Source organism: Leptonychotes weddellii, chromosome 2 (assembly GCF_054177405.1).
Source record: "Leptonychotes weddellii isolate Sample4059 chromosome 2, ASM5417740v2, whole genome shotgun sequence".
In the NCBI taxonomy this organism is placed as follows: Eukaryota; Metazoa; Chordata; class Mammalia; order Carnivora; family Phocidae; genus Leptonychotes; species Leptonychotes weddellii.
The window spans coordinates 70605837-70619789 of record NC_138370.1 but is presented as its reverse complement, the minus strand read 5'-3'; the positions used below and the strand labels follow the sequence as shown (position 1 = coordinate 70619789).

The following is a 13953-nucleotide window of genomic DNA, read 5'->3' as shown; positions in this document are numbered from 1 at the left end:
AGCCAAAGGGGTTCAGAAAGCTTCTGGGTTGTAGAACACCTCTAGGTGCTGGGAAGGGGATGCTCCCAGAGAGAACGAGGGAGCTCTGTGCCCCTTTCCACATACCTTGCCTATGCATTTCTTCCATCTGGTTGTTCCTGAGTTGTATCCTTTATAACAAACCTGTAATCTAGTAAGTAAATGGCTTCCTGAGTTCTGTAGGCTATTCTAGAAAATTATCAAACCCAAACAGGGGTAGTGGGAACCTCCAGTAGGTCAGAAACACAGTGACAACCTAAACTTGGGATAGGTATCTGAAGTGGAGGCGGTCTTGTGGGATGGAGCCCTTACCCTGTAGGGTCTGTGTTATCTCCAGGTAGATGATGTCAGAATTGAATTTGAGGACACCCAGCTGGTGTGCACAGAAATTGGAGAATTGCTTGGTATGGTAAAAACCTGCACACATCTGGTATCGGAGGTGAAATATTGGTGTGAGTGTAGAAAAATGTAGTTTACTTTTATAGCTTATTCTTCTTCTCATTTGTGTGGTCTTCTTATAGGTCCATTGTTTTTGTCTATTACATAGTTCTAATGAGTGAAAACATATGACCTTGGGACGCCTGGGTGGCTCAGTCGGTTAAGCGTCTGCCTTCAGCTCAGGTCATGATCCCAGGGTCCTGGGATCGAGTCCCGCATCGGGCTCCCCGCTCTGCGGGGAGCCTGCTTCTCCCTTTGCCTCTGCCTCTCTCTCTCTCTATCTCTCATGAATAAATAAATAAAATCTTTAAAAAAAAAAAAAGAAAACATATGACCTCGAGGGATTGGACAGAGGACAGCTAAATTTTGACTGTATAGAAATAGAGAGGTCAGAAAGAATGGGACATTGTTTTGAGGGGTAAGGACACCTGGGCCCATGATTAGGGGACATTTTTCATTGTTGGGGGTGGGGAGGGAGGAGAAGAAGAGACCGAGTAGTACATACAGACTATTTTACCTTGTTTCTTAGGTGCAATGCAGACCATTAAAAGTAAGAATCCCTTATTTATATTTTCCACCAGCATATAAAAACCAGTTTCACATAAAATGTCTCATTTGACCCTCAAACAACTTTATGAGGTAGTCTCAACATACGTTTTCATCCCAGTTTCCAGTGAAATTTTACCCTTGGTTGAAGAGACCAGATCCCCCAGAGTTAGAGCACCTGTATGTGGTTGCAAGGTTGTCAGGTAGCAGGGCATGGACCAGGGTTGATCCAGGCTTCAGTCCTCTGCAAGCGCTTGGCTCACCACCCAGCTACTCCCCGTAGCCCCACGGTCCTAAGAATCTTATTCCTGGATGTCAGTACCCCGCAAAGCCTCCTACCTTCATGTGTAGAGCAAATGACCGTTAGTTCTTGGCTAGCATCTCCAGACCGTCTTACTGGAATCAAAAGCTCTCCAACATGCTCCTCTATTTTGTATTCTGCCTCTGGAATATAAACCGTTGGTTCTAGAAAAGATGGTAGAAGACACTTCAGCAAGACGTCAAGTGGACTGGTGATATTGGTGATATTCTAACCTGAGTAGAAATGTACATAGTCTTTGACCCCTAAATTTTTCTAACATGATTAACTGTATGAGATACAGTGGGAATAGGAAATGTTTCTTATTAAGTGGAGCTGGAGAGGCAGTGGAATTGGGTTTAGGAGGCTTTTGAAAGGTTAAAAAGAAAAGCTGGCACTAAAATGGAAAGGAAAATCTTGCAGCGGTTGTGTCTTTCTTTTTTTTTTTTTTTGAGATCAGATTTTAGGTCTTCTAAATAGAGATCACACATTTCTACCCTTGCTTTCCTTTTACTGCTTACTTTTTTAAAAAATGCTTTTAACGATCAAGTAAGCTAATACATTAACACGGAAATAAGTTTTTCCTGATTTATTCCATGAACATTTTATTCAACACTTATTGTGCAGATATTGTGTGGAAGACACTGGCCAATTAATATTTTGGGAAAAATAAGTTACTGGTTCTCCCCTAATTTTTTTATTAGGCTTTTTAATTCTGGTATCGTTAACATACTCCTACCCTTAATGTTTAAAATAACATTCCCATTGGAATTTACCGAGCTGTGTGTGTGCATCCGAATGCACGCACATGTGTGTATATTTATGCATATATACACATCACAGAACATTCACTGAAATATGAATATGAATATTGGTTATCTCTTGATGGAATTATATGTAGTATTTTTCTTTTTTTTTCAACATTTTCCAAGGCTTTTCATTAAGCATGCATTGTGCAATTAAATATACGTGTTTAAAAAAATAGAAGTTTAAGTGTGTTGCTCCTACTCACAGAGTCAAATGGACAACTAATCAAACCACATTCAACTTCTTTAGTTCTTTCTTTCATAACATATATACACATAGAGTCTTCCTCTTGCAAGCAAGAAGGAAAAATATTGTATAGACCATCATTTCTTCTTTTGGAACTATTACTAAGTGATAACCCAGAATTCAATGTTGAATTGTCTAGTTATCATGGGTTAATTTTTACTTCTTTATTTTGCTGCCTAAATTAGTTTCAACAGATACCGATATCTACCTCTAGGAAAATAGTGGTCCCGATTTACAGAGGAAAAGACCAGTGATAATTTTCTTTCTGCCATTTTACCCTCCTATGGTAGTCTACTGTCTTGACATCTCTTGATTCAAAAGGTTGGCATCATGGAAGAAGCTAAAAGTAAGTTAAAATTATTCTCATCATGTGAAAAAACTGGAAAAATACATTAATACTGAGTTGTTCAGACATGTTTTCTATTTTCTCATTTTGAAAAGCCTGCTCCCTTCCATCAGGGAATCCAAACCCCATTAATTCTTTAAGACTCAGCTCAAACCCTCCCTCCTCCAGGAGCCTTAACTGCTTACGACTATGGTGATCTCTCCAATTTCTTACCTCAGAACTCTAGACTCCTTTAGCCAAGTATCCTAACACTGGGCTTTCCTAATTGATTCATGTGTCTAAGTGTTGTCATCAACGAAACTGATAAGATACCTTGTTCATTGGGTAATGGGGCAACGTTTTCTACTTTTGTCTGCCAAAAACCAAAGTGTATAGAACAATATTTCCCAAATTGTATTTAAAGAAAACTATAACTAAGAGATTTTATAGGATATTCCTTGGGGACAATAAATAAAAAAAAAGTGTATGTTCTAGTTTGGGAAAACCAATTAAACAAAGTTAAACGGGTTTCTTTGTAGGAGAATTTCTTAGAAAGTTTATTACGCTAAAGTGAATTATGATGCTTCAAAGGAAGGAAGATATTTGAAACAGTTTCTAGATTTATTTGGTCCATGGAAAGCTTTCTAATCCTGTTGTAGAAATTCTATTATACTACGGTTCTCTGCTATGCAGTTTGCGACATACGAATACAGAGGACTCTCCATGCATTCTTGTGAATTAACTAAGGCTTATGCCCTGGTAGTAAGTCATGCAATTCTAGGGGATGCCTGAATTCTTTCAGCTATTATGACAATCAGTGTGTCTAATTAAAATTCAAAGATGAATACTAAAACCTTCCTTAAGGGAGTATTCTTCTCCTTTCAAGAAAAGGGGCAACCAGTAGCACAATTACTAGTTAAAACTTCTTTTTCCCTTTTAAATTTATCTTGGGAGGTATTTGCTGTATGAATGAATGAGTAAATGAATAAAATGAACCTGTGAATTCAAGAATATGAGGCACAGCTATAACAGAACTTTGTGGAACACATGCTAAAACCAGCAAGTTGACTAGGGCCTAGCAGCCACACCCAGGACAAGGGGTATCTGAAGTCCTTCCCTGATCTGATGAGGTGCTCCCAGAAAATGGTGAGAAGTTAGTGGGCCTGGAATAAGCCCTGAGGATCAGCCATCTGGAGGCAATGCTGGGCCATATCGAGTGTGTAGAGAGCTAACTCTGAGGGCTTGTGCATATTCTAAAGGAATGCTGGTAAAGTCATGTCTATTTCAATCTCTTATATTCCTTTTCAAAAATCCTAAGAGCAGGGGCACCTGGATGGCTCAGTCGGTTAAGCGTCTGCCTGATCTCAGGGTCCTGGGATCAAGTCCTGCATTGGGCTCCCCACTCAGGGGAGAGTCTGCTTCCCCTTCTCCCTCTGCCTCCTCCCCCCACCCCCCACTTGCGCTCTCTTACTATGTCTCAAATAAATAATTAAAATCTTTAAAAAAAATCCTAAGAGCAAAGAAAAAATTACTGCCTTAAAGTGATTACTTAACTTTAAATCCTAGATGGTATGAACATATTCAGTGGCTTATGGAGCCTGAGGGAGGTATGAACGCCTGGAATGGATGCAAGAACATGTACTAGTTAATAAATCATACCAACATAAATCACATACCATCTCCAGGGTCGACAATTTCAACAGTTGCCATTTCCGGAAACTCCAGTGCAGCCATGACAGGGTTCAACAGAATGATCTGGAAGGTCTCTGAAGCCTCGTATTTATTGTCAGATATAATTCTCACTCTCCATGTGGCCGTAGTCTGTCCAGGATTGAAGTGGACCTGTTTCTGGGACTTTCCTTTAAAATCTTTATCTTTCTTTGCAGTTTCATCTTTGGTTACAATGCCTAAATAAAAAGTGGGAAACTATGAATGTAAAGCCAAGTCACTGAAGAAAGATTCTTTCAGAGAGGATTCTTTTGTTGATGAAAAACAGATAACATGGAAGTTACTTCTTTTAATGCTCCCAAAAGACATTTATAAACTATACGTATTGGCTAAGAGAGTACATTAGCAGAAGTGGAGGGAAGTGAGCAGGAAGCAGGGAAGGAGGAGAGACAAAAAAGAGAGAACAGAGAACGGTTATTAACTTATTTATTTTACAAATATTTGCCGAGGGCATCTGATATGCCAAACTCTACCAGGTACTCAGGATTCAGAGATGAGTATGAAACTGTTCCAGCTTCCAGAGAAGCCATTAGAATGGGCACCATATGGAGGTGGAGATCTTTGGCTGTTTTGTTCACTGGTGATTACAGCGGTGCCTGGCATGGAATAAGTAGTCCATAAATATATTTTTTAAAGATTTTATTTATTCATTTGACAGAGAGAGACACAGCAAGAGAGGGAACACAAGCAGGGGGAGTGGGAGAGGGAAAAGCCTTCCTGCTGAGCAGGGAGCCCGATGAGGGGCTTGATCCCAGGACCCTGGGACCATGACCTGAGCCGAAGGCAGATGCTTAAACGACTGAGTCACCCAGGGGTCCCCCATAAGTATTTTTTGAATGAATATTTTGTATCTAATAATTTTAATAGTTTTAATTAATGAAATTAATTTTTTCTCATGCAGATCTTTACTCATGGTGGCTTGAATCCTTCTGTGTTTAGTAATTTATAATTGTAAGAAGATTGGTAGTGATTTTCCAGACACGTAGGGCGCTGTTGGTAAAAATGGAGAGGTGGGGTTAGGTTTGAGGTCTGTTAGGAAACAGAAATTAGTGACTCACTGAAGAAACTGAACAACAGCAACATAGTGTTAAAAGTACCCAATGTGAGATACAAGGTGAAAGGTGCTAACCCCTCCAGGCTGAACAGAGCCTCCCCTCACCACAAAATGTTCAATAGTGTTCTAGATTGTTTGGTTTTGATTTTAACATCCTAATGAAGGCCTAATGAAGCAAGAATACCTCTACCTCATCACTTTGGGTCTCATTATAAGGTGAAGACTCTCCAGTTGTCCGAATGTGTGAAATCAAATATTACCACCTGACACCAGCTATTGTGAAAAGTTTTACATAAAATGAGATGAATAGCTCCTTTTGCCCTTCCCTCTGTCTCATTCTCAGAGAATCTGATATCTTGTAAAAGACACTCAAGCCTATAAAGTGCGAAAATAATTTCCAGGATAAGAGCTCGTGTTGACTTTTTAAAACTGTTGAAGAAAGCTTGCATCGATACTAGTTTGGTAACTGAGAATGAATGTCCGATGTTTAGGAAGAGCCTCCTCTGGCCATGTTGGCCTTGGAGAAGATAAGGAAGAGGGAGTGGTGTCCTTAGCCACAGCTTAAGTACAGGTAGCTGGGACTGCTGCATAAATTGAGTAGGCACGTGACCATTTAATACTTGGTGAGCATCGGCTCTGTGTGAGGGGCTGAGAAGGCCATGCTGAATTCGGTAGGGCCACTACTATCCCTAAGAGGTTTACAAGGGGAAAGAAACAAATGATTTCAATTCTGTTTGATGAGTGATGACAGTTAACATTTACTGATTATTTAATGTATGCCAGGGACCACGCTAGATTGATTTACACTCATCATATTTAATCCACAAACAACTAAGCATGGGGTGGGGTGAGCGGATTAGGAGGGCTTCTTGGAGCACTGAGTAAGGTCCTCTAGTGTGGTGCTGATGTGGTTTTTAAGGAGTGTTTTGTAGGACAGAAGAGTTGATTATATGTAGCTCACTTAACAACACATACTGGGCGACTACCATATACCTTGTGCTGTTTTCAGTGTTGGGCATAACCCAGGTTGTGGTGCCTGCCCTAATGGAGCTGGAAATCTACTGAGGAGGACAGATGGTGGACAGATGGACATATGATGCCTGCCAGGGATGCTCAGTGCTATGAAGAATAAAGCAGGGCCCAGGGATAGTACTCGTGGAGAGGCTGGTTCAGGTAGGGAGGCTGGGGACTTCTCCCTGAGGAGTTTATTCAAATAGTTCTGGGCAGATAGATGAGTTTTTTTCTTGAGTAGGATATGAAGATACTCCTTGACATAATAACCCAAATCTTGTGCCCATGAGAAATCCCTGAGGTAAAAAATTATAAAGATAGAAAGGAGGCATATTTCAGCTCAAGTTCCTGTGGTAAATTCCACTCTGGGTTGACAAAGTGACCTGCAGTGTAGACTGAGGCTAGGGGCCACCCAGAAATCAGAGTGCTCTTTCGCCAACCACTTTTAGGGGAACAGTCCTATATCAGAGCCTCGGGCCTGGAGAGGAGACTGGGGAAAAGCCTGCCTTTTCTTGATCGCCTGTTCTCAGCCATCTCCTTCTGGCTTGTCTCCAACAGTTTTGATATGTTGGCAGGTCTTTGATTAGATTCTGAATGTCTGGGCAACTCAGAATGCTCATTTGTGAAATGAAGATAACACACTCCTATCTGTTTTCTCAATAGGTTATGAAAATAAAGACAAAATGATCTCTGAAAGTTCTGGCAGCTAAAGATGTCATAAAAATATAATGCATTATTAGAACAATTATTACTATTAATGATGAAAATGACATGTATTATGTAGGCATTTATATCTGTTTACTCCAAGGAGACATAGGTCTTTGTAGCATATAGAAAAATTTGATACTGTACATGTTTTGGAACCTAAAGCAGGGTAAAAACAGTTATGTATAATCAAAAGAAATAGCTACAACAAAACATAATAATATATCATGTACTCACAAATAATTTTTCAAAAGAAATAGCTAGAACTAAGCATCATCATATATAGCGTGCTTAAAAGCAATTTTAAAAGAAACTGAGTGACTTGGGGATTGTGGTATATGGCTTTGAAATGTTTTATTTTTCCTGGCATCTTTTGGGTTGAAACAGAAAGACTGTAACCTTCCAGAAGGGGGCAACCCAGAGGAGAAGGATGAAAAGTTGGAGTGTATATTTAACCCTGTAACCCACATGGAATAAAAACTATGGCATAATTTCACACATTTTTTCAGAGGTTTCCCCAAACCTGTTTTTGATTCTTTTCCAATGTATTCTCTCATAATTATTTTTAAGTTTAGATTTCATGTTTCCATTACCTATTGCCAACAACCAATCTAAATTTACTTACTGATAAAAGATGTTTCTTCAAGATAACCTCTGCGTGTGAGGGTCACTTCTAAGAACGTGGAGTCTTCATCCACAATGTAGTACTCTTTCTCCAAAGAAATCCAAGCCCAGTTCAGATGGAAAGGCTGATGTGTTAGCTTATTTCCTTCTGCAATTGATAGGGATAAAGGAGATAATGGATGAAAGTTGAATCATACGGAAAAATCATTCATCTAATGCAGGGTTTGCATTTTGCTTCTAAAGCCAAGGGTTTCAAAATATATGCTCCTTTTTAATATAGAGAGAAGTGCTTTGCTTTTCTAGAGAGTGTCATGAGCACTATTCCCCCTGCTTAATGTGGGATTATTCATATGGGTCTATTCCTAAAAGGCCTTATGCACTAGAGTTGCAAAGAGTCAGCTTGGTAGTTTTAAATTCCACTCATATTCAATACTTCCATCCTTTGCTCACTGCTTCCTTTGTTTGCCTCCTCTCTCCCTGCCTCCTTCCCTCCTTTTCTTCCTCTGCCCTCTGATCTACTCCTTTGTATTGTTCATGTATCCATTTGCTTTCACAACAGACTAGAGTTTCCTTAAAGACAGTGCCCACATTATATTTCCTTATTTTATCACTGTGAGGATCTGGTATGGTGTCTTGAACTCAGATTCTTAATATTTAAAAACTGTCCGAGGGGAGTGCAAGAGACAAGGATATAAGGCTCTCTCTGATTTGCTCTTGTCCACACTAGGTCACAGGCCTCTTTGATGATGGTCAATCTAGCCCCGTACTGGTGCTGTGCAATGTGTGTGGATTGGAAGAAAGAACAGGTCTCCCTCAACTGGGGAGCAGTCGTGACAAATAATCACTTGTAAAAGGATGTTGAAACAGGACTCTCTATGACTCAGTTTCAACTGATGCACCAGTATAATAGATATCAGATAGCAAAGTGAGTGTGGGCAGACTGCCATATGCAAAGTTCACAACAGAAAGCTTCACTAACCAGTTCCATAACTACTGAAACCCTAAATCAGATGAAGCATATAAAAAAAGGGCAACACATAGATAAGAAAGGAGGATTTGTGAAGAGAGTACTTTAGAAAAAGCTGGTGGGAATCTCTACCACCGCCCCAAGATGAGTGTGGGCATGGAGTAGGGCTGCAGTTTTCACCTCCAGCCTAGAGGGTGTGGGCTTCATGAAACTTGTGGAAAGTTGACATGTCCTTTTGTAATTGTAGGTCCATGTGACGAATGCATTCTCCAAAGTTTACATAGGCTTGGCAGGGTGGGGAGATTGGAGGGGCCTGCATTTGGGAAGTAATTAAGTATCCACAAAGAATGGGACAAAGAAAGCACACATGTGGCTCCGAGGTGGGTCATCTGTCCAACAGGCCCTGTTGAGGAGGCGGTGGGATCTCAGCAGAAGGAGGCTGGAAGCTGACCACCACATTTCTATCATCAACCGTAGAAACAGTAAAAGACAGGGAGCTACAGATTCCAGAGTCAGGAATCTTTAAGGAACTCATGAAAACACCAACCAAAGAGAGAGTCACTGTTAATAGCTGTCATCCAGTGTCCCCAGCATGAGATGACCATACTTCCCTTACCAGACTGTGCTCTGTCCCCCATCCCCTCTCTCCCTGGGGCCAACCCAAGGATCCAAAGCTTGCTAGGCAGCTAGGGGAACCACGAGCATGGAGAGCGCAGACACTGGCCTCTACCCTCCCCCACTGGCGCAGGTTCCGGCTAAGAGCTGCAGAGAAGACTTAACGCAGAACAAGTCCTGAGACGTAATTCCTGCTGGGGGCTGTGAATTCTAATGACCAGACTGACACAGCTTTTGATTTAAAATGACGGTAAGATGTTTTTATCTGAGAGTGATTAGAAAAGTTGTGTGACCTGCCCAAGTTTCCATTGTAGGAGGAGGGGAAGAACGTCGGGCCTCCCAACACCACCACTGAATAGTAAAAGGACAGACAGCTAAAATTATAATTTGATCATACCACAAGTCATGCTCATTTGGCATCCCGGGAACTCACTGAGCTTTAACTGCTGGGTAAATGCACCTGCTGGATTTCATGTTTATTCTCCATCTGTCGTCTCTCTCTCTTTAGAGATAACATTATTGGATATTATTGTGGGTATTCCAATAAATACAGAAAAATGTAAGACAAATATACCAGAAATCCTTTCGTGTTATTAAAAAATATGATCTTGGTCTTTCTAGTTTGAAACCATTTTAATTCTTCCAGTACGCAGTTTTTTGGATTTTGAAATCATGAGTCAAAATAATAGTTTATGTTTACTTATTCTTTTCCAAAGTTCTCTCATGTAATCTTTATTTTATTCTGACAACCACACTACAGAGTAGGACAAATATTAGTCTCATTGTATATCTAAAGCAAACAGTTTCAGGCCAGTGAAGTGACTTGGCCAGGTCATTGCAGGGTAGTGGCAAGGTCCTATCTTGTCTGGACTGCAGACTTCTAGTTCTGTGTTCTGTTTTTGACTCTGAACTGCCGCTCCTATGATCAATGCTCCTGGATCAATGCAACCCAAATACCTCAAAAGGGGACTGGGCAAAATCTATTGCAAACAAGAAGACCCTTTGAGTCAACACATGTTATGTTAAAAAAGGATCAACAATTAGAGACAAAACCATTTTCACAGCCCAAATATATATGATACGGATTTCTCAAAAAAGTGGGCCATAGTATTGAAAATCTTTAGTCCCGAGCAGCTCCCCTAAGTCTCTGCCCCTAGAGCCCTACGGTTTCTTGTTAAGCCTTCTCTCGCGGTGTTTGCTTCATTCTGTGTCCTCTGAAGACCAGCTGGCTTTCTCCACTTGTCCATGCATGTGGCCCCGCTCATCTTGAGTTTGCTTATCTTTCTATCACATGACCAGCAGAGAGGGATCCGCGTCTTGGCCTCTCAGTGGCCGAGTGTGGGTCTGGTTAGCTATGGTGTTGTTAGCTGTGGCTTTGCTGATTGAGGAGGAAGGCAGTTCTCAGAGAAGAGGGCTCACAGATCTAGAGATTTAAATGGTATTTATCTTTAATATTAGGACGCAAAAACGAGGTGAAAATAGTAGAGGGCCCCTTTTACATTCTCATCTCCAGTAAATTTTCTCTACTCAGATTCCTAAAATAAAATGTGCAGATAGTCCAAGGAAACAGTGAGGTGGCATAGAGATAGCAGGGACTTTAGTCTGCTACTAATTAGCGACGTGGACTTGAAAAAGTTACCGAGTACCGTTGAGTTTTAGATTCCTGGACTGTTAAAATGAGCACAATAACAACAACAATAACAAGGGCGGGAATACTATCTTCATCACTGAATTGTAAGGATTACCCTGGAGAGTGAAGATGGCAATGAGTGGCACGATGCCTGGCACACAGTAGGCTCTCAAGATACGGGTCACGTGAAGCTTATATTGACATCGATGCACACATTTTAATGGAGAGACAGGAGAAAATAAGCACAAATCAGTATTTCTTAATGCGTGAATCAATTAGGTACATACAGAGGACCATTCACTTGCTCATTTATACCTCCTATAAATAATGACTTCATGGGCGCCTGGGTGGCTCAGTTGGGTAAGCATCCAGCTCTTGATTTCGGCTCAGGTCATGATCTCAGGGTGGTGAGATTGAGCCCTGCATCAGGCTCTGTGCTGAGCGTGGAGCCTGTTTAAGATTCTCTCTCTCCAGAGGCGCCTGGGTGGCTCAGTTGGTTAAGCGACTGCCTTCGGCTCAGGTCATGATCCTGGAGTCCCAGGATCGAGTCCCGCGTCGGGCTCCCTGCTCGGCGGGGAGTCCGCTTCTCCCTCTGACCCTCCCCCCTCTCATGCTCGCTCTATCTCATTCTTTCTCTCAAATAAATAAATAAAATCTTTAAAAAAAAAATAATGACTTCAAATTCCAGCCAGTCAGCAGACACAGTGTGAAGCACTGTGCTAAGTGTTGTGAATCAAAAGAAACGCAAGTGATAAAGTTAATTTGAATATCAGGACCCACACCATGGAGGCCCCCAGTGGCCCAGTCCACGTCACAAATCTAAACCTGAGTCAGCCTGCACTTACCCAAAACACCTGTCAAGGAAACCCAACATACACCAATCACAAGCCTTCGACTCACCTTTAGCTAGTTTACCTTACTCTAGAAAACAGAACCTGCTCAAGTCTTATAAGGAAGTCTCCAACCTCCTAGCCAATCATACTCTGTTTCTGAGTTGTCTCTTCTAATGCTCTGTGAGACTTGCTCTTGCCCCAAATCCCTCGGGAATAGTGCTCGGCTGCTGGTGAAGCCCTGTCTCCCCAGTCCATGAATTGCTTTCCCTTGAATAAACAATATCAAACTGGTTGCTCAATTGTATTATTTTTGTCACTTGACACAAGGTATAATTTCTTCAGAGAGGATGTGAACAGATTTCATGAGGCAGTGAGGGCTTAAGCACTGGGCAGTGATAGTGGAGAGGAAAAGGATGGTTGAGGGAGAAATAAGGGAGAATTGACAGGTTTGGGGGACAAGAAACCAGCACGTGGGAGGCAGGCCATCAGAGATGATTCAGAGCTCAAATCGGGCGGCTGGAAGAATTGCATAGTGTGAGCTGATAGAAGTCAGGAGGGGAAGACAGCTTGCAAGTTTAATTTCAGATTTGGCTTTGAGGATGGTAAGAAGTCCAAGGGAAAAGTCCATCGGCTCCTTAGAAATGTGGATATATGGGGAAAAAGGTCTGGGGGAGGGACAAAGGCAAGAAATGTATATTTGGGGGTACTGTGATACAGAAAATTTCTGAAAGGGCGTTTTAAAGTCCAATTTTTCAAAGTGTAACAATAGAGAGCTAAATACATATTATACAATCTTTGCATTTTGTCAGGCACTGCCTCTCAAAGGATCCATGCAATGGTGGAGGTGGATAAGAACACTTTTAGTAGTAGGATCCCAGCTGAGCACCTGACAGCAGACGTCCTGGGGGCCCTGAAGAAGCTGATTCAGGCCTTGCCCTTCTCTGCCCTCAGACCTGTTGGTCCCTGGACTTTGAAAGTCCAAGCCAGGGTGACGTGAGGAAAGGACTTGGTCTCTACCAGCCACCTTGCCTCTGCGTGCGTGGCTCTGATTTAGCCTCCTGGGGTGTTTGGCTCTGCACCATCCATTGCTGGGGAAGGGGTTGGAGGTAGAGGGAAGAAGGGAATGCAATATGAGAAAGAGGAGGCACTTGGAACGGCCAGGGGACCCCTGCTAAGCTGGAGGCCCCACAATGTGTGAGGGTCGTTTCAGGGCCCTCGGCTTTTGAAGTCAGGAAGTTCTGATGGGGGAGAAGGGGTGGGGGTGTGACTGGGGGCCCTCCCGGTGGGGGCCAGAGACATGGTTGCCTAGGCTTTAGCTCTGCCCTCACAGGCTTCCACTGGGGCACTCTGCACAGGGGCAGCTCCTTCTCCCGGACCCAGAAGCAGGCAGCAGGCCAGCTGATTAACGATTACTTTCCAGGTAATGGGAGATGGTTTAATGTATAGTGAATAAGAGTGCAGAGTCTGGATTCCAATTTATGTAAGACCTTGCGTAGACAAAGTTCTGTACTTCAATGAGGAAATAACTATAAACAAAGAGGACCAAGAACTAAACTCTGGGGACAGTTGCATTTGGGAGCCAGTGAAGGAAAATAAGCAACAGAATGGAAAATAAGAAGCCTGTGAGTTTTATCACAGTGTGGAAGTCTGATAGAAAACTATCACCTAGAAGGAAAAAAGAACAGTTTCAAGCAGAACTATAATCTTCTTATCCAAGGATGATACCTCTTTATTTGCTATATCAAGCTGTCATAGCTACATATCTAGTTATACCTTAGGGAGGCATTTTTCAACCTCAGTACTACTGGCATTTAGGCTGGAGAAGTCTTTGTTGTGAGAGGTCGTCCTGTGGATCGTAGGATGTTCAGCAGCATCCTTGACCTCTACCTACTAGATGCCAACAGCAGTCCCTCACCCACCCCTGTCCTCCACCTGTAACAATAACAAAAATAAAAAAAATTTTGCCACATGTCCCCGAAGGAGAAAAGTAACCTCTCATTCAGAACCACTGGTGTAAAGGATTTTACTGCATCTCTGATAAAAGTCTTCCTGTGTTTCATACTCGTGTTTTAGGAGAATGACAAAAGAAACATTTTAGATTTGAATTT

At 41.9% G+C, this 13953-nt stretch overlaps 1 protein-coding gene across 1 annotated transcript in view; it reads right to left on the bottom strand.

The window, feature by feature from the left end:
- The window catches only part of FREM3 (FRAS1 related extracellular matrix 3), a 76852-nt gene that overhangs the window by 25118 nt on the left and 37781 nt on the right, over positions 1-13953 (bottom strand). Inside the window, exons 3-5 of the mRNA XM_006734927.2 lie at positions 7802-7948; positions 4355-4585; positions 1342-1467 (exon numbers count right to left, since the gene is read on the bottom strand). Of these exons, the coding sequence (XP_006734990.2) occupies positions 1342-1467; positions 4355-4585; positions 7802-7948 (504 nt within the window). The remainder of the gene's footprint in view (positions 1-1341; positions 1468-4354; positions 4586-7801; positions 7949-13953) is intronic.